The 23,491-nt window shown below is 42.6% G+C and overlaps 1 protein-coding gene and 1 long non-coding RNA gene across 10 annotated transcripts in view; one reads left to right on the top strand and one right to left on the bottom strand.

Annotated features, from left to right (window-relative positions):
- Positions 1-5,495: 5,495 nt before the first annotated feature.
- STAU1 (staufen double-stranded RNA binding protein 1) overlaps positions 5,496-23,491 on the top strand; it is a 33,387-nt gene continuing 15,391 nt past the window's right edge. For all 8 annotated transcript variants that reach the window (XR_006171056.1, XM_042832306.1, XM_042832305.1 and 5 more), the window contains exons 1-7: positions 5,496-5,548; positions 9,389-9,455; positions 14,538-14,812; positions 15,201-15,325; positions 16,680-16,836; positions 18,325-18,463; positions 19,122-19,287. Coding sequence is in view for 7 of the 8 variants with exons in the window: in XM_042832306.1 (XP_042688240.1) it covers positions 14,620-14,812; positions 15,201-15,325; positions 16,680-16,836; positions 18,325-18,463; positions 19,122-19,287 (780 nt within the window). In the remaining variant the exon portion in view is untranslated. The remainder of the gene's footprint in view (positions 5,549-9,388; positions 9,456-14,537; positions 14,813-15,200; positions 15,326-16,679; positions 16,837-18,324; positions 18,464-19,121; positions 19,288-23,491) is intronic.
- Positions 9,830-23,491, bottom strand: part of LOC122167608 — a 30,523-nt gene continuing 16,861 nt past the window's right edge. The window contains exons 3-5 of one of the 2 annotated variants that reach the window (XR_006171058.1): positions 19,590-19,696; positions 13,938-14,045; positions 9,830-10,072 (exon numbers count right to left, since the gene is read on the bottom strand). This is a non-coding gene — a long non-coding RNA (uncharacterized LOC122167608). Of the gene's footprint in view, positions 10,073-12,328; positions 14,046-19,589; positions 19,697-23,491 lie in introns of those variants that run through there. The other variant, XR_006171057.1, reaches the window with a different exon arrangement.

The following is a 23,491-nucleotide window of genomic DNA, read 5'->3' as shown; positions in this document are numbered from 1 at the left end:
GTTTGCAAGGAACTGAATGCCTACCTCGACTGTCAGTGTTAATTGAGCTGGGGATGTTCATAACCTGCAAGCTGAGAAGGATTCTCAGGTTGCTGCCTGCTCCACAGTTTGGCCTTTCCTTTGGATGACAGGGAGAACAATTCTTCATGTCAACCTCAAAGAATCAAAACTCAGTCAGTACTGGTTGTCATGTATCCATAATTTGACATGCCACCTTGGCACCTAGTCTAGGCAGCCTCTGTGTGTATGCTAGAATGGGATTCTTGAGTGCAGTGCAGTATTAAGGGGCTGATTGTGTTAGATCTCCTCGTTCTGCAGTTAAAGTGTGATTTCTTTGAGGGACACGCTGCTGAGTATTTAGAGTGAATGCATTTTTCTTACTTTACTGGTAAGGAAGGGATCTGGTCAAGATGTACTGCAGCAAGCCAGAACCCTTCTGCGAGGCAGCCAGGGAAAAACTCTATCTTCACATTCATGGTATTGCATTTCCAGCAAGGTGTGGCTTTTTCATGTTGGACAGACATCTTGTGTGATTAAGTGACTTCAGATCAACAAACACTAGTGGCATAACTGTCCTTCAGAAGATTCAGAGTTGACTATCTTAGACTATGTGGCCATGGCACTGTTAATGTTCTGTTATTTAGTCCTGATGTATTCTGCAGATTGCAGAAGGCGTATGAGTGTTTATTTACAACGCTTAGCCTTTCAGGGAAATGACATTTTCTAGTGTAGTGCAGGCACAAAGATCATCTCTTCTTCAGCATACAAGGAAATGTTGATAGCAGCACCCTCACCTTTATTCAGGTGGAAGCCTTATTGCTACTTCTGACATCTCCTATCCTTAAGATTTAGGAGGCAACACAATGTTCCACACAGATTTATCTGTTGATTTTAATGGAAACTGACAAGCAAGGCAATAACAGTTTTCAGAAGACTGATGAACTTCTCTCAGCCGCCCTTCAGTGTGTTCTTTATTACACTGCTGGACAAATATCAGTTCCTTCAGAAAGCTCAGACTGGGAACACCTGCTGTCAGTGGATCTTCTGAGGACCTGTAAGCATCTGCTTTGATTTCAGACAAAACTGCACATCCTGGAACTGTGTCACCAGTTCTCCCTTGTAACTGATAGTGGTAGTATATGTATTCAAGGGAAAGATGATTACTTCTTTTTGAATACAAAATTGATAAAAGGACATCTGTTTTGCATCCCTTGACACCATGGAACTAATCTACTGTCCTAGATTATTTGGTTCCTACTGATTTGCAGTTCTCAGCTTCTAAATACTGTGTCTTCTGCTACAGAAGAAAACAACTGAACACCTTATTCTTCAAAACAACAAAAACCCCACAACCCTCAAGACCACTAGATGTTCTTTTTCATTGGTTCTGAATGGACCAAAATGATTCCAGCATTCCTGCAGTGGCAGCAGCACCTACTGCTACAAAGTTATGTTTCTTTTTTTCTTCATTTAAATGTGTGCTGAAGTAAAAGTCATCCAGTGAGCCAGAGCATTCACTCTAAGAATTACCTGATGAGGCCAGAGCACGTTCTTTCTCACACTCAGCTGACTCTTTCTCAGCTGACTTCTGCTTTCAGAAAAGTCTGTTTTCTTTAGGCTTTCAGCAGCTTATTTGAAGGTACCTTCCACCCAGCTGTACTTTGATTGCTGAATGTACTTCTGCACTTGTTCGTGGCCTTTCAATGAGAACAGCCTTCCTCTACTGCTGTCAAGGATAGGTCAGACTCGAGCTGTCAGAGCAGTATTTCACACGAACAAAATAACCAGAGGGCACTTGGTGAGATTTCAGAGCTGCTCACAGCAATCTGTTCACATTCTTTGCCTTCCCCCCAGGTTCACTCGTTCCCATAGAAGACAAGCGATTTTCCCTTTGTCCTGAGACTGCACGCCTCATGCAGTCACAAGTGCAGCTGAGATGCTGGTAAAGGCACCTAAAAGCAGTTCGACAAAACTTTGGAAGAATCAAAGGTGTGTTCCCTGCAGTACAGCAGAAACCTGCAGCTTGGTAACGAAGTCTGGCTGTAGCAGTGTGGAGGTTTGGGCACCGTGCTGTAAGCAGTGGAGGTGGTTCACCCCATGCCCAGTGCTGTCTTCCCCTTGGGATATGGCTACACACTGCTCCAAAGTAGATTGTTGGTTTTCATGTCCCAAAGCTCCCGACGTCATACATGATTACTGCCTTAAAATAGTTATTAAAAAAATATCATGATGTGTTTTGCTGATCCATCAACCAAAAAAAAAAAAAAAGCTGAGAGGAAAAAAGTGAAACAATAAATGCTTTATTTTCCCTTGCATTCCTACCCCTACTTATTTAAGTGAACAAATTACTGCCTTACTGTAACTTAGAGGAGACATGATGTGGTTATAAGGATAGGCAATAGCAGATACAATTGGTTCAACCCAGTTTCAAATCACCCACGAAAGGTAAAGGTCACAGTCAGGTAATGAAGGAATTGCTCACCCAGCACTGAGGAGCGGGGCTCATCAAACACTCTAAAGGAGGCGATTTCTGAGTAGGGATGTTTCCCTTGCTGCCAGCCCTGAAATGAGGTTAGGGATGCCCAGGTCATGGAGGTGAGTTGCTTCCACCTGGGCTCTCAGGGCTGGCCACTGCCCTTCTCCAGGTGCTCGTATGCTGGCTCAGGCCATGACCTAATGCTTCCCGTGCTGAGGTGTTCCCAGGAGCTACCAGCCAGTATGTGACAAACTCAGTGATGCTGGTAGATAGTTCAAAGTGCCTAGAGATGGGCCTAAAACTTTTCTCTCCGAGTAATGATCTTTGAATTCACACGAGGTCAAAGCTTATATTGGACTAAATGTTTTGTATTCAAGATGCGGTTAGAAGTAAACACATTATTACTGTGAAGTAATTACCAGGAACTGAAGAAAAATATTTGGTTACAAATGAGTCAGAAAAGCAGAATGAAAGGGGTTTAGCACAGCTCGTTGGTGTATTCAGCTTTCCTGAGTTTTAATTTCCAAAAGCTGTGAAGAGAAATTCATGCTCCTTTTTTTGTGCCTGATATAAGGGATATTGTGAAATAAGTAACAAAATACATTAATATCAGATTTCATCTGAAAACACTGAAATCATAGCATTGCGTCTTTCATAGAAGAAATGAAAGTTTCAACTATCTCACACTTGTTAGCTGGAAATGGGCCTCTGTCCTGTTTTGTTCCAGCTGTTGCAGTAAGAGTGGACATTAAGAGTAACATTTTTCAGTAAGTAATAATAATAATGCAGTATTAGAGGGGTAAATACCCTTCAAATAGAAGGACAAACAGTGGATATTGGAGGTGCTGTGCCAAGCAGTCCTCAGACTACACGTGCATTTGATTAAAACTGTATTCAACTTTATAACGTGGCTGCAGATGCTTTCTGTCTCAACCAAGTGCAGACCTTACACTCACACAGAACCTCCACCATTTGCCAGGAGGAAAAAAGAAAAATAAAACTGAACTTGTAGCAAAACCCAATGCAGCAGAGAAGATACCTTCGTATTTCTCTCTCTTCCCCTAACTTGCTCCAAAAATCTGCACAAAAAGCTGTTTCTGTTATAGATAACATTCAGCCTTTACAGTAACAATTACACAACACTGGAATTTCACTTCCTTCTTGAAGTTTAACTGTTGCTGGAATAGGATCTAACAGCACAGACTGTGGTGCAACAGACCACAAGAACATACAAAGAGGTGTTTCAACGTGATATGGGATATACGTCTATATGCTTGTATACCACAGAATGTTTTTTCAATGCTACGTTGTCGATGGATTTGATATGTCTCACGTATCTCCTTTATGGTATCTTTGGAATCCATACCAGTATTAAATACAGCCGTGGACATGGAGCTTTAGATATGTTTTTTATTTCTCCTTTGTTTCTGCTGGAATGGTGTGGCTGTGATTCTCGTCACTGGACATGAAGGCTTTTGCACTTACAGTAGAATTAAGTTCCATGTATTAGGTCAGTGAATGCTGTGGGCTGAATGGCACTCTTATTTTTGTGAAAATGGCATAAATTACTGGCATGCAATTTAATGATGCCACGGGGTATAACTGCAACCCTGTAAGTTAAAATGTATTTTTCATTATTAAGAAAGATAAAATGTTTCTAAAGCAACAAGTTCTCACATCTTTTCCTCACAAATAGGCCTGACGTCACACGAGTGAGACTGCTTCGCTCTGCGAGTTTGCTCGTGTGGATTGGTTATGAAAAGCGATTGTATCGCTTAGGAAATCACGCAGGCAAGGAAAGCGTTGCCTTTAGAATATTTACGCCCAAGAACAGCACGCACCAGAACCTGAGCAGCACTTGGGGTGCCGCAGTGAGGAGGAAGAGCCTCCACCGCCTCGCAGCCCGAGCGCTCAGACAGCGGCAGGCGCTGCTGTTCTCACTCTGCTTTGGAGAGCTCTGCGATCCGCAGTGACGTTATCGGGACTTCAAAGCGCCATGATACATCTGAAAGCGCAGATCTCAGTGGCAGCAAGTTGGAATTTTTGCTTTCTTAGCGTAGAATCGGTACATTCACAGCTCGGTTCCGCCTCGGCTGCCGTGCGGGGCCTCGCTCCGGGCTGCGATGCCGGGAGCGGCGAGTAACCGAGCCCGTTAGCTCGGGGCTGCAGGGCTGAAGGCACGGCTGCCAGCGGCTCAGCGAGGAGGGGGGCGGGCAGGCAGAGCGAGCTCGCAGCGCTCGCAGCTCCGTCGGCTGACGTTTCCTATTAACTCCCGGCTTACAGCGGCGCCGCTCGGCCGGCACTCAGCCGCGCCTCTCCTCACCCAACGGAACGGAACGGAGCGCGCCGCGCCTCGCACCGTTCGCGCCCGCAAAGCACCGCTTTAAGCGGCTCTGCGCTGCCGCAGCCCAGACAGCGCAACGGCGAGCGGAGCTCCCGCAGCTCTCTCGATGCCTCGGCCGCCGCCCCCCCGGATGTGGCCGCTCGCAGCCGAGCCGCGGGCCGGACCCCGGGGACGCATTTTACCGCGGTCGGGGCTCCCGGCCCTCGAAACACAAGGACGCGGGCACGGAAAGCACCGAGCCCCAGGAAAAGCGGGAGAGGCGGCGCCCAGCCCGCAGCTTCCCCCGGGCGCCTGCATCCCGGCCGGGCACAGAGAGCGTGGCGCGCGCGGCGCACGCCGGGAGCTGTAGTCCGAGCCGTACTCAGACTGCGCGGAGCCGGCCCGCAGCGGCGGTGCGAGGCACGCCGGGACTTGTAGTCGCCGCGAAGGAGGCGGTGCTCCCGCCGGCCCTCGCTCCCGTTGGCCGAAAGCGCGGAGCGGGGCGTTTCCCGAGGAGGCTCGAGCGCTTCCGATTGGCTGCCCGCCTCCCCCGCCTCCCGCCGCGGTGGCGTCACTTCCTCCCCGGCCGGAGCTGGCCCCGCTCATTCTCTTTAGTGTTTGCCCTGTGCCCGCCGCCTCCCTCCGCCGCCGCGGTCGCCCCCCGGCCCCCTCGGGACCCGGCCCATGGACTGAGCCGCCCGCTGGCCCGCCCCCGCAGCCGGCCCGGGAGCCGCAGCCCAGGCAGCCAGGTGAGGGGGAGGCGGCCCGGGCTCCCCCGGTAGCGGGGCGGGGGGTGGCGGTGGGGCCTAGCGAGGCCCCGGGGAGGGGCCCGGCTCCGCTCCCCCCGCCCCGCTCTCGGCCCTGCCCGGCCGCTCGGAGGGGCGGCCCTGCCGCGGGGGGAGCGGGCGGGTGGCGGGGGCGCGCCGCGGGGCCGCCCCTCCGAGCCTAGCCGGGTCCCTGCCGGGAGCGGCTCCGGCCCCCGGCCGCCCCTAACGCCGGGATGGAGCCGGCGGCGCCCACCGGGAGGTGACGGCGGACGGAACGGAGGCTGACCTCGGCGCGCCCCCGTCCCGCTTCGGCGCGGTGGGAGCGATGGCGGCCGCCCTTGGAGCGGGGCCGTGTGAGCCGGGGGCTCTCGGCGCGCCCGCTGCCCGGAGCTGGACGGCGGCTGCGGCTGTCGGGTTGCCGCCCGGCCCCTCCGCTGACTGTAAGGACGGCGCGGCGGCCCGCGGTTTTCTCCCCGCGCACGTCGCGGCGCGCAACCCGAGGCTGCGGCGGGCAGCGCTGCTTCCCGGCCCCGTGCCGTCCTCTCGCCGCAGCAGAGCTCTTTCCCCGTTTCTCGCTCGCATCACGGAGTTTCTCAGGGGCTGTGGCAGCAACAAGTTCCTGTCGCATCCTTGCTGCTGTCTGCTCCCAGCTACACGGCTCGGGTCCGTTTGTGTTCTCTGCGGGGTGGTGCTGTGCTGGGAGCGGTGACAGTCGTTCCTATTGATCCGTGGGTTGGGGATTTTCTGTCCTTTTTCTACCAGGTTAGAGGGAAACCTGGGAGGAACGTCATAGGGAATTGATAGGCAGCGAGGTGTATCAATAGCAGTGAAATGAGACACCTGCATAGAAGGCCCTTGCCTGCTTTTAGAATGGCATATTTAAGGAAGTTCTGAAATTCTACCAATGATGTACAACTGTGCTGCACGGTTTCTCTGTCCGTGCTGACAGATCATTGTTTTTTATAAATCTTTTCAAAGTGAGTTTTAATAATACAGCCGTGGCTGTGATGAAGCAAAGCATTCCCTGATTTGTCCATTTATCATCTTATGATGAGATATCCTGATATTAAGCAACAAATCTGTGTGTTCAGACTGCTCTGGAGGTGATAGCTGTCGTAACTTAGCCAGGCGAGCATCGCATCCTGAGGAAAGTTTTGGGAGTAAGTGGGTCCAGTTTTTTCTGCACGTATCATTTTCTGATATTGGCTCAGAATTTCATTTCAGAACTGCTCTGAAGTGTATATCCTAGAATCATAGAATGGCCTGGGTTGAAAAGGACCACGATGTTCAGTTAGTTTCAACCCCCTGCTATTTGCAGGGGTTGCCAACCACCAGACCAAGCGAGATAACAATTCTTTGTGATTACTTTAAGTAATTCTTTGCAATTTTTCCTAACATGTATCATCAGTCATGATTTTGCTGTCAGGCAACATCTGAGGTAGTTGGTGGCAAAATTAAAAGTATTCATAGGTTGAAATTAATTTGGGGTGTGATAACCATAACTGTGCAGAGTCAGAGCAAAATAGAAATCTGTGCTTTGTATTCCATGGCTCACCAAAAAGCAGTGATTTGTTCTGAGGGCATGCAAAGCTTTTAAAAAATTTTTAACACTATGTTGTCCAGAATCCATGTTGGGGTTCCTTATTCTTGAGAGTTCTTGGAGATGTGGCTGGAACCATAGAGCAGATCTGTATGTTGGTTACCGTGTGAGCTGAAATTGGTATCTGTGGCTTTATGGCCTGTTGTACTTCTGGGTGCAGCAACCAAGTTCTGTGCAGCACCTCTTGACAGCAGCACGCAGCTGGAAGCAGCCATCCGAGTGAGCGTTCATCTTCGTTGGTGATCGCCTCGTCACTTTCTGGTTTATTCTCTTGCATTGTATTTGGAGCTGTAAGGTTTATGTGCACATCTGTTAGCTCCCTCTATTCCTTCAGATTTTACTTTCAAATGTTAGTCTTTCATCAACTTTCTCTAATTAATGACCCGTGCCATTGCTTCCGAGGTGTTCTGTCTAACACAGTTTTCTCTCCTTGGAGATTTCTCTTACCTGTTTTTAGAAATAACAGCACCTTTTCCTTTGCTGAGAGCTGGTTTTGAGATGCATCTTGTCCTGCCCAGATGCTATAGAAGAAGATTTGTTGAAGAAGAAGGCACTGCTCAGCTGTGCTTTACATGCTGTGTAAATAGCCTCAGGTCTATAAAGTTTGAAGTGTTGTTTATCTTTATTGGTGGAGTGTATTTATTTACAGTTCAGTTGTGAATAGTCAGGTATTGTTGTTAGTGCTGTTGCAGAAGCCAAGTGCTTTAGGATTTTGTGCTATATATACACAGAGCTACTGATGTGCATTTTTCAAATCTGTGTTAGGAAATGAACCGTCTCAGTAAACCTGATGGAATTTGTGGAGACGTGTTTTTGGTGCTCCCAAATGAATATGCAATAAAAGAAGGAGGCTCTGCCACCACATCCGAGTTATTTAGAGTTCCTTTAGAAAAGGATGGAGCTTTTCTGAAGGGTGTTTTGCCCGGCTGCGATGGGTGCACAGCTCTCTTCCTCAGCAGCAACAGGAGGGAGCGTGGCTGCACCGGCGGCTGCTCTGCCCTGCCTGCATGCTGTAGGTGACTGTAGGTGTGCGCTGGGCTGGCTGCCCCAGTGAGAGAGCAGTGACAGAGAGGACAGTCAGTGAGTGCTGTGTGTCCCACGGGTTGTTCTGGTTCTGTTTGGTCCCACCTTGGGTACTTGCATCCTTTGGTAGAGGTTGGGCTTGGGCTTTTTTTGGTCCCTGTCGAATGCATGCAAATGTTGCAATGCAGGCAACCGTCCTGCTTTGTGAACAATTTGTCACTAATGGGGAAAATTAGTCACCTTTGCTATGCAACTGAAGGGGCAGCAGCTGTTGAGGTGCCTTGTGTTGTGAAGAATCCTGTTTCAGAAAGAATTTTTTAGTTTAGATTCTTGTTTTCTGTAGTAAAACTCCTAGAATATTGTCTATGACACAATCTTTAGCTGCTCATCTCAACCTGTAGTTTGTATCCTGTTGGCTTTGTCTGGTGTCTGTTTCTCATTCTCCTCTGCTCTTGTATCTAAAAAGCCCTTTTCTGCTGCTGGCAGTTCATGAATGGGTGCACAAAAGGGTTTAATGAGACATGCCTGCAAGCTGTGATAGGCAGCTAAATGGCATGTGGTTATGTGGCTCTCTAGATGTGCATGTCCTAGAGAACAGAGCACCTTCCCATATTCTGCTACTGACAATGAATAAAATGTATTTCTTTGAGAACTTGGTCTCTGTTGTGTTTTCAGCGGGCCACTCAGTGCTTGGAGGACATCTGTGCTAGATGTCTGCGAGATCCCCTTTTTCCAAACCTGATCTTTGAGCTCCAGGTGCTGCCCTTCAGTGATGGGAAGGACTGGTTTTGGTAGAGCTGGGCTGTGTGGTCCCTGGGACACAGGGCAACAGCAAGGTGTTGCATTTGTCTGCAGCTGCAGCTCTGAGGCCTCATTCCAACTGTGTGATTATCAATTACTTAAATTTTGCCAACAGGTCGTCTCCATCACCCACAGTGGTGTGGTGCATTGCAGTCCTTACTATTAGAAAGCTCTATTCCATGCATTTTGAAGCCTGCCACATCTTGTTCTGTCACTTTACGTGTGGAGAAAGATTATTCTTTTCCACTCCAAGAACTGTGCTGTGCTCGTGGACTGCTGTTGTCAGCTCCAGCTTGTCAGCCCCTCTTCTTCAGCATACATGAGCCCAAATCCATCCGTGTTTCTTAGAGGATATACTTTTCTGAAGCAAAATGTTAACTCTCTCTTTTTCCTTCTAGGGATTCTCCATCATAAGTACCCTATTCACAACTAAATCCAAATCTCCACTGTCTGGATCTCCTAAAGGTACAGGAAACTTACTTAAAACGTTCAAGTTTCTTACCTTTTACTTGCATTATATTGAAGAAAGCACATGTTGTGGTGAAGTCTGATTAACCCCAGGAGGTGTCTGTTTTGTGGCCCTCTGTGCAACACTTTGGCAATTGTGATAAAGGAAAAAAAAACCATGAAAATTTGAGGATTATCATGAGGATAATATTGAGACAGCACTGTCTCAATAAAATTTAAAATACTGATGTCTGATTTAGCACAAATAAATACACAAAGGTGGGAAAGGAGCAAGTTATGTGATTTACTGCTGCCTGTGATGGTATGTGCAACATGTGAGTGTTCATCTGTCTGTCAGTCGTAGTCAGCTTGTAAGTCCTAGCAGTGTCACAAGTGTTGTGCAGGGCTTGGGTGATTTGTTGTAATAGTTGTCTTGAAACGTTTGAAATAGTTGTTAACTTCTGATTACATGGAGAAATCACCTGAGATAGCAGCATCTGCATTTCTCCATTCAGTGAGCCGGCTTATATAAGTTGTTTTTTCTTGAATGTGTTGGGGTTTGTAGAGCCATTGCAGAGTAGAGAGCGTGTTATGCTGGGAAAGCATTGTAAACTCTTTTGTTATCCACAAAAAACCTGTAATTGAACATTCAATTAAGTGCAGTAAGTTCTTTTATCCTAGTGAAGTATTTCACACAAACCAACATCAGTTCCATAAGCTACATGAGTAACTGAGAAATTAGACACAGAGTCCTAATTTATCAGAGTGTGCTTTGACATTGCTTGTAGGAAGGAGCTAAATGTTTTTTAAAAGCAAACAATATAGGATCATAGAATGGCCTGGGTTGAAAAGGACCACACTGATCATCCAGTTTCAACCCCCCTGCACATAGTGCAGGGTCGCCAGCCACCAGACCAGGCTGCCCAGAGCCACATCCATCCTGGCCTTATATATTGGTATATGCCAACTTGTAGCATGTGATCCTGTAAATTACTGCACAGGGTCTGAAATTGTGAGAAATCCGTAAAGTGAAGCTTTACAAATCACCAGATGTGTTAACAGCCAAGCAGCAAAGGTGAATTTATGAAACGCTGCCTAAATTCAATCTAATCAACTCTGAAATAGTTGTGAATGGCTGATAACGTGCTGGAAGTTGATTGAATTTTTTGGTTAGAATATAAAAGCTTGAGATTGGTGAGTGAAGGGGAAATCAGAGGATCACAGTGTGACGACGATGTACCAGTTGATCTAGGAAGAAGCATTAAGTGTACTTAATGCTGACAGGTTAAAATATGCATCAATTGGAAGAGTTTCATTGTGGTAGCATTTTAGCTGTCTCCCTGGTAATAAATTTCTGTTCAGCTGTGGAAAACGCCCGGCATGCCCAGCTCTCCAGCTACTTGAATGTCGTGGGGATAAACCCTGAACTGTGGGGTGTTCTGCAGGTTTAAGATGTCTGCTCCAAGTAAAGATTCAGTTATTGATTCCTTAAAATTTCGGTTCTGTTAGATATTGCTGCTGCTACTTCCTCCACCTTTAGAAGGAGTCATGGAAAGGAACACTCACGTGATCTTGTTGAGCACCTTTTTTTCTTTCTTGTTATATTAATAGTTCCAGAGGCCAAATATTTGTACAGTAGTTTTGGTCATCAAACCCTGGTTACACGTGTAATTGCAGAGTATTTTGCAAAGAGTGGGTGGGTCTACTGGAGTGTTAGAGATGCTTAAAGCAAGCTGTGCTGAAACTTGCGATAGCTGACTCCTCTGGAAGTCTTTGGATTCCCAGAAGGAGGGCAGAACTCATCCTGTTTTTGACTTGTCAGGCTGGAGGAGGTTGTGTGGTGAGTTCTGGGAGGTGTGCTTCAAAGCCGTGTTTAAACATGGCTGGGCAGCTGGGCTGTCAGAGCAGCTGGGCAATGGTTCCCACGCTGAGAACAAGCGTGCTGTGAGCGATGGATGTGTCTGCAGTGACTTTTTTTTGTCTGGTTGTGGAATGTGAACAGCTGAAGCCTATTCTCAGTTGGGTTGGTTTCCAAAACTTTGTTGTTTTAAGCACTAGGATGTGAGCTTAAGTCTCCAAAGATTTTGTGAATAATGCCTGAATTGTTTATCCTGAATGTTATTCTAATTAGAGGTGTTCAGAAAGAAGCTTTTTTGGACTGCATGCAGATGACTTTCTCTCTTGACAGAGTGAGATCTGGATAGAAAATAGTCCAGACTGTCCTGGTGTGAGGTTCTTGAGTATTCTGCAGTAAATACAGCAAGTGAACTAATAATATCCTTGTTGGGGACTTACTTTCTTGGAATAAAAAATATGAGGGACCAGCATTAAGGTTTGCTTAATATCCTGAGAGTGAAACAGCATGAAGGGAAGAATAAGTTGTAGAAGTTAGTAACGTTTTTACAGCTGAGCTACTGAATGCAGTGTTCTCTCTTTACATAGAATGATGTTGGATTTTGCTCTAAAGCACATACTGACATCCTTGAAACAGTTGCTGTGAGTAGATGTCTGTGGTTGTGGAATATCTGTGCTGTTCTGTGGATATGCTGATAGATTTCAGTTTGTGTCCTGCAGTAGTAGCAGGTTGTTTTTGCTTCCAGGAGCCTGAGACATCCAGTAGAACAGTGATTTAGAGTATCCTCTGCTAAGCTGTTTCTGGAATGAGGAGTGATGCTTTTATACCATTTTTAATGGCCATCCACAGTTTATACAATTGCTTTATGAGCTTACGAGGTGAGTTTTGAGAAAAAGAAATGTAAGAGGTGGACTTCAGTACACCACAAAAATGATGGAAAAATCGAATACAATATACAACAGAACTCATCAGTGGAAGCTGAAATGTCTTTATGTGCCAATTTTACATAAGAAAATGCAGAATTGCTATAGAATTAAAATATCCACTGTTAGATTGTACTTCTTACAAGAGACTTTTGCAGATTTCTAGCCAGATATGTATTTGATGAGATGCTTATTTAGCAGAGCTTTGCTACTGAAAGTATATGATTCTTCTCTGCATTGTGTGATAGTTGACTAGAAAACTATTTCAGTATACATATTTTTGGTGTTGAAATTCCACATTCCCAATAAACATATGATTGCAAGTAAGTGAAGAATAATGTCTTGCTTTGGAAATGAAGCACTTCTAGGCAGAGCTCTGAGAAAAATGTTTCAGGCTTCCTTTCCAGCATGATCTGAAAAGATCCTGGTGTTACTGATTTCTAAACCAAAAACTTTGGTGTTCTCAAAATGTGGGGATCACAAATTTCTGAGCTTTGGTTAATTGGAGGGATGGTGCACTTCAGCAGTAAATGATCATTCACTTCTTATAGGACTACAAGATCACTTATTCGTTTGTGGCAGTTGTTGTATTATATTTGAATATGTTCAGGGTTTCTGGTAATGCTTCTGGGAATGAAGCTATTATAAAATGATTACCCCAGAGTCTTAGTCTACATACTTTTGATCTTTGTCTTTCAATTTCTCTGAGCTCCTTCAGATAGGACTCCCCAGTGCCCTTCCACAGTTAGATGCACCTTGTGCACTCTTTGATAGTCAAATACAGCATTTACTTCGAGTATAGGGAGCACGTATAGATGTTGTGGACTAACAAGTTCTTTGAATTAATTTCCCAGTCTAGTGAAAAACAAAGCTATGCAGCCAGCAGTGCGGTAAGCCTGATGTGTGTATGGTAGCTCTTCAAAGCTAAAATGTTCCAGATGGCAGATTGGTTTGTATGTGTTGTTTTCTGTAGCTTTTTTTCTTACCAGATAAAATCTTTGTATGACTGTATTACCCTGAGTTCTCGCCTCAAAATTGTCTTCCAGTACCAAACTAAAAGCTTCACTCTGATTCACTGCTGCTCCTCTTACACTGGAAGCCCATTCACAGGTTCAGAATTGGAGGCTTACTGAGCACTGGTGGAGTTGTGTTGCTACTAATAGCTCCCCAGTGGTGTCTGGAGCAGTGATTTCACTTGTACCCTTCATCTGTAATTATGTCAGGGGGAAAAAAAAACACCAAAAACCTTTGTTTGATGCCCTAATAAAGTCTGTGGCAGATGAGTGTGTGCATCCATGTGTGTGCATTTGTGTGTAAAGTGTATTTACTTGGCTGTGAAATTTATTTTGAACAAATTGATATGTGGATAGTAAGTGGATATGGACAGCTGAGCTCTGGCAGCAATGATAGCCTCAAACTGGCAACCTCCTAGTGTATATTTAGGTTTAACTGTCTGAGCATGAAGATAATGTTGCATCCATGTGTAACAGAAATCTAACAGTAATTTGTCAGTGGAGGAAGGACCTATCACAGTATTTCACTATGCCTGCTGCAAGTGCATTGCTTGGAGGTGTCTTTTTCTTACATGAACATTGCCTATGAACACACTCAACCCTTATTTACAGGATTGTAAGGCTGAGTAACTCTAAACTGATAGCTTGGAACTGTGACTGACACTTCATGACACGAGTAGAAGTATCCTTCAAAATGTATGCCACTTACAATGTTTATAAGCTCTTACATCATCTTTTTTGCACTAGTAGCTACTTCAGCATTTTTCTGCTGGACATCAGTAGTGTTCCCTTGTGAATGATCAGGTTCTCAATGATCCTGGAAAAAAAGCAAAAATACATGTTTTTTTTTTTTTTTAAAAAAAGGACGTGTTCTGAAGAATTTCTCCATAAAGAATACATTTGTTGCCTGCCCTTCCAAGCTAAAAAATAAAAAATAACAATTGAAATAGTAAGAAGTGTAATCTGCTCATGCGAGTTGCTCTATGCTTACGGTATAAGCAGTGGTTATCAGTTTAAGTAACAGGATTTGTTTTGTAAGGTGACTCAGTGTTGTAGCAGTCAGGAAGTTAAATAAGCAAACATAAATAAGACTTTTATACTCCTTTTAGAGTTTAGAGATTGAAATGTGCTATTAAAACTGATGTCTGAGAGACTTACTGCATACCAAATGGAAACAATGACTGCCTGATTTAATGCTTTTTTTCCCCTTTTCCCTTTTTGCTAATTGAGAAATAATTTCAGCAGCTCATTATTTAGAGAATGCTAAACATTCAGTATTAACTTTTCTCCTTCCATCTTTATGTTTTAGGTCAGCAATTTGGTTCCATTGCTGAATTTGCCTGCATTCAAAGCTCTTTGCCTACAGTAACTTGCTCTGGTTGGAAGTGAACATGTCTCAAGTTCAAATTCAGAATCCTTCTACTGCCCTTGCAGGGAGCCAAATATTGAATAAGAACCCATCTCTTTCACAGCCACTGAGTATTCCTTCTACTACTAGTTCTTTGCCCTCTGAAAATGCAGGTAGACCTATCCAAAATTCTGCTTTACCTTCTGCATCTGTTACATCTACCAATGCAGCTGCAGGTGAGATTGAGTATCTATTAGCAGATGTATGTATTTTTGATGTCTTGGACCTCTGAATGTTGTGGAAGTAATACTTACCCAATCACAGCAGCTTGTAATGCTTTCTCCACACTGAACGGAGTCTGTCTGAGACAGACAGAGGCACTCTTTTGCACAGAGGCCTGTTTGTAGTACTGAAAAGTACTTAACATTTTCGTACACTGCTTGGAGGTCTCAAGGTTCTTCAGGGAACATGCTGTTGCTGTTTTGGCTAATGACCAGAACTATCTAATCCAGTGAACGTATTTCTGGGGGGTATTGATGCTAAGAAAATGTAGGATTTTTATTTAAAATGTTTGTAGATTTTTTTGCTACCTGCTCATTTATCTGTTTTTATGTAATCTCTCAGCTCCTTCTAACATGGCAAACCCCAAAGAGAAAACCCCAATGTGTCTTGTGAATGAGTTAGCCCGTTTCAACAAGATTCAGCCTGAATATAAGCTTCTGAGTGAGCAAGGTCCAGCTCATTCAAAGGTACCTATTCATATAAGTTTCTTGTTTCTCTTCTTCATGCTCTTGTACTTTTTTAGTGGAAAGGCAAAGCACATGCCTTTATGAACCTGACTGTCCTAATTGTCAGGTATTTGCAAAACAAGGATCTTAGTATGTGTTTTTTGATGCCTGAAGTACAATGCAGTTAAACAGTGCCGAACGTTCATCTGGTCCAAAACAGTTAGATTAGCAAAAGAATCTTTGGTCTGTAATGGTGGGGATCTGAAAATGCTTAGGACAAGCCAGCACGTGGCGTTCATCCGACGTCACTGCAATCTTGTACAGTATGTTAAAAGCCCAGTGATATGCAGTTTGTTTGGTGTTCTGTTTACCCATAGAGAGAGAATTTCTAAGGAATGCAGTAAGTATAGAAGCAATTGGTGTTACTTCAAAGAACAGTGAGGATGTGAGTTTTAACATTATTAAGCTTTTTAATTCTCGTTGGAGGTCTCTATTGAAAGGTCTGCTGAGGTCAAGGCATACAAGGAAAATCAGCCTGGGCTACATCTATTTAATCTGACACCATCTCCTTAAGGTGTTGTCTAGAACAGTGCTAGTGCTGTACGCAGGAGGAATTGCCTTTGATGTGGGTAATGCTGAGAATTAAAGTCTTTCAACCCAAACATGCATAATGTCAGCTTCAATGTGCAAAGCAGGCAGGGCTTGCCTTTGCAAAAAGTAATGGAGTAACATTCAGAGCATCTGTTCACTTGTTTTCATTCTGACTGAAATTAAATTTCATTTAATTACCAGAGAGACTTTGGCTTTCTGTTGTCTGAATAATTTGTGAAACTTTAGGGCAATATGTATCCTTCCTTATCTCATATAAAAAGAAGTATCACAGTGTTGCTCTATGATCAGACAGCTTTGTAATCCCTTGGGGACATGCAGGAGGCTTTTTGGTGCAACGTGAACTTACTGTTCCTCAGACTACTGGTAAATACAGTTTATTTAAAAAAAAACCAAGGTGTTAAAACAGCAAGTTGTTGGGGGATAAAGTGATTTCCAAGGCAGCTGTTCTGATGGGTGTTGACATACCATCTATCCCTGTTGTGGTCACCTCTGTATGCATTGCCTCTTCTGTTTTACAGCCTGTATCATCTCATGCAGTATGCAGGATAGTGCTAGCTGCAGTTCTGTGAAATTCATAGTTAAGTAATCAGGGATATCCTGTAGATGTCCCAGAAGTTTAAAATGTGGAGTTGGCATTAGTAAAGGAAAGCATTGCATGCTGTCTTCTCGACTTCTGCATCAGTAGAAGACTCACAGTTCCATGGAAGGCAGTCTAATAAATGTTGTAAATGAACCCACTCATAACATGTTTTCTGTTTCTCAGGTGTTCACTGTGCAGCTGACTCTCGGGGACCAGCACTGGGAAGCTGAAGGAACTAGTATTAAAAAAGCGCAACATGCAGCAGCTGCCAAAGCCTTGGAAGGGACGAAGTTCCCTAAGCCTACAGCTCGTCCATCTCGTAGCGAAGGCAAGAATCCAGGTATGTACCTCACCAAACAAAACCAGTGTGGAATTTAGCTTCCTGGTTTTAACGTGTGTGTGAAGTTGCATAAGGATAAAAAAAAAAAGAAAAGGGTGATACTGACATTATGTTCTGTGTGTTTAATGATAGCAATAGTTGGGCTTTTTGAGAAAGTCATTTTGATATTTAACCTTTGATCGTGGCAGGCAGCATAAAAATTCAACAAAAATTAACAAGTTAAAAATACAGATTTTTTTTTTTTTTTTTTTTTTGGTCGTGTCACTCAGGCTTTTGAAGAACCTACTGCTTAACTTGCTGCTTTCTGTTGTATTGCTTGGTGGAATCTTTGAAAATTTTTATCATAATCTTAAAAAAAAAAAAAAAAAAAAAACAAAAAAACCCCCAAAGCTATCAAGAATTCAATCACAGCAAAGAATAATATTTTTCATAGGTGGGTGAATTTGGCATTTTTTACAGGATAGTTCAGGAGCTTGATGATGAAGATTTCCTTAAAAGTTTAAGTGAACTATGAAATTTGTGTCCAGCAGTTGATTCAGAACTTTGGAAGGTGCTTCATTTGCATTTCCTTAAAGAGAAGTAGAAGTGGAGTTGTAGAAGAGCATTTAATTTGTTGCTGTGTTAAATCAACTTCTTATTTTCTAAGATTGCTTTGAGGATGTGTCTAGAAGGGGAAGTAGCTTCTCATCTCAGCTGCACGTGTGATAACTTTGCATGTCACTTGAGTTGAAAGCTCTCTAAGGATGCCATTATTCCATTCAGCAAAGGGTAAAAGTCTAATCTTTAACACCAGCTGTATTCTGATACCACCTACATTCTTTCTTTAGAAACACTTGGTAGAGCAAACAGGAAAAATACTTTTTTCCTGTTATCCTGTAAATAATCAATTACTTTTTTTTCCTATGAATCTGTTCTGTAATTTTTTTTTTTTGCAATTGCTTTAAAGTTTTCCTTTACATTTATGTCACTGTTCTTTATCAGATGAGAATAGTCAGTCCATTACTCATCCACATGAAAAAATTTCAGAGCCACCAGCAGCAATATACCTTCCTTGTCAAAAGGCAAATTGCAATTTGAAAGGGAAGAGTCATAAAAACCTTTGTTAGTTGTTGAGTACAAGAAGAAATACTCAGTTGTTCTCAGTAAACAACAGAAGCCAAAGATATATGCAGCATGTCTGTTAATTTCAAAGGTCAAAAGATATTTTAGAAAAAGAAATTGCTGCTCTGCACAACATATTAGCTGTGCTGTAGAAATCAATCTGTAGCTTAACAAAGCTTCACCAAATCAAAGAAAAAAGTGTATAGGAGAATTGGCACAGTTGATCTAGGCTTGTAATTTAATGTGCATCACACATGTATTTCTTTGAGTTCTGAATATGAAATGGCAAAGTCCAGTCATCTTTTTCTCTGTTTGGAGGCAGGGCAGAGTTTGTATTGCTGCAGTCTCTGGTGACAGCTGGACAACTCTTTATTCCTTTTTATTTAGACAGTGTAACCCCCACAGTGGAGTTGAATGCGCTTTGCATGAAGCTGGGAAAGAAACCCATGTATAAACCTATTGATCCTTACACGGGGATGAGATCCACTTACAACTATACAATGAGAGGTGGTACTTACCCTCCACGGTATGTATTGTATGATTTTGGGGTTTTGCAGGCTATTGTTTTAACTTCTGCTCTCTTCATCTGATGTCACCTGAGAACTACTGAAAAATGCAAGTCTGAGGCAAAAAGGTCTTGATCAATACACTCCATGTGGAACTGCAATTTGTCTTAACTGTGTGGCTCCTGGGGGAAGGGGAATGTGAAGGAACTGAACTAGATGATGAAGTGTTTTGAAGGACACTTGGATATATTTGGCTTCATGAAGGGAATACCTTGTATTTCTTGCATTTCCTTTCTGTGTATAAACAATTAGATGCTTTTTCTTTTTTTTTTTTTTAATTAACTATTTAAGTTGCAGATTCAGTTTAAAGAATGTTCTGAGCATTGAAATGAAGAATTCAAAGCTTGCAGGACTAATAACTTTGTCAAAGCGTAGTTATATTGTCCTTTGCTATTTTAGTTTGTTATAGAATATTGTAAAATAAGAAATATCAATAGTCTCCTTTACATATATCTCCCTAAAATCTTTTAGACTGAAAATTTGGCTTTTTAGTACTTGTGCTTATGTGCTGAGAAGTGGTTACTGATACCCAAGGGATTCTTCCACATACATTTTATGTTTCTGTAGGTTTGCTTTGTAGGCCAAACTGTTTACTTATGTATGTTTATCTCTTTATAGGTACTTTTACCCATTTCCTGTTGGGCCTTTACTTTATCAAGTTGAGCTTTCAATTGGGGGGCAACAGTTTCATGGGAAAGGAAGAACAAGACAAGCTGCTAAACATGATGCAGCTGCTAAAGCACTGAAAGTTCTACAGAATGAGCCCTTGCCTGAGAAACCAGAGGTGGGAATGGATCAAGTGTTTTAAGTATAAATTGTTAAGATCATTGGAGTTATTGTAGATGTTTTCTCCAAACTGAGAGGAAGACTGTAGTTATGAAATTTAATTCCATTAGGAATGTTTCTGTACTTGTATCACTAGAAACAATTTGATTGGAATAGTAATAATTTTCTATAGAACTAGAAGTTTCCAAAATTAAATCATTTTATTAATTCTTCTGCTGCAGTATATTTCCACAGCAATGCTATAGGCCTCTGTCAGATGTAATAAGCACTAGAGCTTTTATATAGGAAGCAATGTCTTACCAGTTACAGATCATATGCAAACTTCTGAAGCCATCTAAGCAGGGCACTTAGGTTCCAGTACAGGCAACACAGAGGTCAGACACAGGTTTCCTTCCTGGGCAAAATTTCTGTGTGATTGTGGAATGAACAACAGAACATGAAGAAGAACTTAAAGGAAGTTCATGGACATAGTAAAGTTGTGCACAATTTTTGATAGAAATAGTAAGAAGCAACATCGTATCCCTTCGGATGTTTACGGTGGCTTGGCACTTCTCATTCCAAGATCCTGCTTTTTGTTTTAATTTATTTAACGTTCTTAGGTGGGAAGTCTCATTGTGTGCACGTGAGTTTCTGGAGCTGAGGTGACTGTGTGCAACCTCTCCATGTGTGCTGAGTATGTCTGGTATCTCTACCAAAGCTCTCAGTGTAGGAAGCATGTTGGTTACAGTCTGAGTGTGCTGGGAAAAAAAAAAAAGTAAAATAGGCAATTAGGCAAGAATGTAATTGGGGAGCTTCAGACTGAGATTGGAAAAAAAGTGCGAATGACAGAAATTAGTGAGGGAACTCAGAGAATCTGTTGTGAAGGCAACAGATATTGAGTTAAAAATGTTAAGTGTTTATGGGAGAGACCACTGCCCAGATAAAGGAAAAATTGTCAGATCTGATGTTTTTAGAAGAGCCCTAGGAGGCACTGCAGTATGGAACAGGTTGGAGTGTAGGTGGTCAGGGACAAGCTGGGGGTCTTCAGCAGGTGGGATCAAGCCTGAGGGAGATATTTTCCTTCAGTGCAGGAGGACCCCAAATTTCAAACTGTTGTCATTCTGTGTCACTGATCCACAATGATCAGTATTTGCACTTGTTGTCTTAAAAGATGACCTACTGTCCTTGGCAGTTTGTGTACTGGGCCCAAGGAGTCCTACTGCAGAAAATCGTGGGATCACAACTGAATTCACTTCTGTTCACTTCTTTAGAAAATCTTACGTGCAAGTGATTTCTTGACTATTTGTGAAGTTGTTTAAAGCTGAGTAACATGGGCTTCAGAACACACGCTGTACTTCCATGTGATCACATATTCTTTATTATAGGTTGTCTCTTCCAGTGTAAATGGTGTGAATTGAGAGATGAGGGAAGTAAACCTAGAGAGTTTCTTTTGTTTGCTCATTTTAGAGACACGACTGGGACATTGCTATTGTGAATTATACCTGGCAAGATCAGAGAATTATTTTATGAATGGAACAGTTGCAGGCTCCCTGAATTCTGTTTTGACTCTGTTCTACATGCTGGGCAGGTCACTTTAAGTACACTTTCACAAGAAACATGTCCTTTTATTTTCATTTATTTATGCTTGGCTTCTACTGAGTGAACATTAAGAAATAGAGCTGTGCTCTTTGAACAGAATACTGTTTTATAAAAAGCACTCAAACCAGATCTTAAATTTGGTACTTCAGTAACAAGTTCAATAATATTTGTGATTCTGGAATGGCTTTGGGTACGTCTGAGGGAGTTACTATCTTTGTAACAGCTTTTTTGCACTAGACAAGATGAAGAGAAAATAAGCAATGTTTTACCACTAAGCGAACGCTGTTCAGCGAGGCAAGATCACTGAAGGATGCAACAGTGTAAGATCCAAAGAGATTCCATTACATGTGCATTCAGTGAAGGCAAATTAAGATTTTTTACAAGCAGACATAGTCCTGATACTTCTACTTGTCACTTGATGTTGCCAGTAATTATCCTTTTAAACATACTTATTTTCATGGATCCCATTAGTGTGTGTCTGTATATAAAATGTGTAACCTTGAGCTCCCCTAATTTTAGCCAGAAAATATTCAGGGCTGAAGAATGAATCATTGAGTAAAACGAGTAGACTTAAAGCATAAGAATAACCATTTACCATGCCTTCTTAGAGCACAAATTTGGAAGCTATGGCAGGAGAAAGATTTTAATAAAATTTGCTCTCAGTTGGGCAGAGCACTGCCTGAGCAGCTGATCTAATTTTAAGTTGTCTGTGCTTTGAGCAGGAGTCTGTAGTAGGAAACCTCCAAAGGATCGTTCCAACCTAAATTAGTCTGACTGGAGTTCAGGCATGCTGACAAGGAGGCAGAGCAGAGTTAGTTGCATATTCAGAGACAGAAGTAATAAAGCCCAGATTTAAAGCTTGGAAAGCAGTGTTTTGCAGCACAGTGCTCCGACAGAAATTCTAACGTTGGCCTGAAAACACTAAACCCAGAATTGCTTCTATGTATTTTTTTCCATTTATCTGTTAAATATCAGCTGTTCTTTATAATTTTAACATGGAAGAAAATACTGATAGCTCTGTTGAAATCAATGTAGTTCGCATCAGCAATTTTCATAATTTGCTTATAAGCAGTCCTTGAGGAAGTACGTGTTGAAAGACTTCCTAGAAAAGGGGGGAATCCCTTTTGAAGGAGTATATTGCTTTTGCAGTTTGTTTAGGAGCTTTGTAATCTATAATTTTTTTTTGCTTCACTGCATGACTTTTTCAATTGATAGAGGGGGCATCTAAAAACTTGTTAAAAGCGAAGTGGAGGTTTGTTTGTGGTCTCATTCTGATTTAGAGGCGTAATAGATTGCTTGGAGGGGAGTGCGCGTGTGCAAGCTACTTTAAAAGCAGATTCTGTAGGCTATGTGCCTCCACGCTGCTGGGAAGGAGGAAGAAGGTGGGGGTGTGATTATCTTTGATTTATTAAATAAACTGCTCCAGAACAGAAGTGGAGGCAAAATAATTGGTGAAAGAGCCATAGTCTGTCAATGTTTTGACATTAATTTACTCTATTAAAATAAGGACACTGAGAAAAATACCTCTTTTAAAGCATTTGAACAGACTTGAAATATGTAAAGAATATACAAACGTAATATAGCAGATAATTTTATGCTATATCTTTGTTTTGTTTTGGAAGTATTTTAAATGGAAAAATAATCCAATGAAGAGAGGCTCTGGTCATCTTGGCAAGGAAAAATGTGGGAATTTCATAAGAATGAATATATCTGGGATTGCAAGGAAGGGAAGAATATTTGTAATGAAAGTGATTGTGCAAATGTTTTTATAGTAAAGTCAGTGACAGGTCATTCTTATCGATGCTGGCAATAATGTGCTGTAACACACCCTGATAAAATAAGGCCTTAAGAGTTCAAATACTTTTTCTGGGATTATGATGCTATTCATTTTTAACCTGCCACTTGCATTTGAAATGGATTTTAGAATACGATGATGGAGATTTTTGGCACCAACAGTCAATCTTTTACCTGCACTGTGCCTCCTGCTGAGATGTCGTGTGTGATTCTTGGAACTTAGGTACTGCCTGCATATTTCTTGTGTGCTGCAGTGTGCTTTACTCCTATGGGAGTGGTGCCATCATGTGGTCTTGGTTTTCACAGACCTGAAGGTTGCTCCATGTATTAGAAGATCAGAAATATTAGATGTTATCATAGGAACAACCTAAAGTCTGCTGGGATGCCAGGAAGGAGTGTATGTATTTTATTTAGTTTGGAAAAGGCTTCCTTAAATGATGGGAATTGAACATAAATGTCTTCGCGTCCTGATCTAACTTGTTAGTAACAGATATTGAGGATGCTTGCTACCATCAAAACTAGATTTAATCACTCAAGCTCTCTAGCATATTTCTGCTGCTTCAATAAAATATTTAAATCATTTTTGTTAGCTGGTTGCACAACCAGTATTGCAGTATAATATAATTGGTGTAATTGTTGCTATTCATCTTTATCGTTATCTTTCCTATATCACTGCTGAACACTTAGTGTTGACATTTCTCTGTTGCTGTTACCATGCCTATTAGTTCACGTTGATACCAACATCAGTGAAGACATTTATGGAATCACAATCAAAATTTTATTGGGAGATGCATAGAAGTGCCTGTAGGTGAAATCCACCTGGCACTGCT

Source organism: Centrocercus urophasianus, unplaced genomic scaffold, assembly GCF_019232065.1.
Source record: "Centrocercus urophasianus isolate 14NV4802_14NV808 unplaced genomic scaffold, USGS_Curo_1.0 seq_38, whole genome shotgun sequence".
Lineage (NCBI taxonomy): Eukaryota > Metazoa > Chordata > Aves > Galliformes > Phasianidae > Centrocercus > Centrocercus urophasianus.
This window is presented reverse-complemented; position numbering and strand designations above follow the sequence as displayed.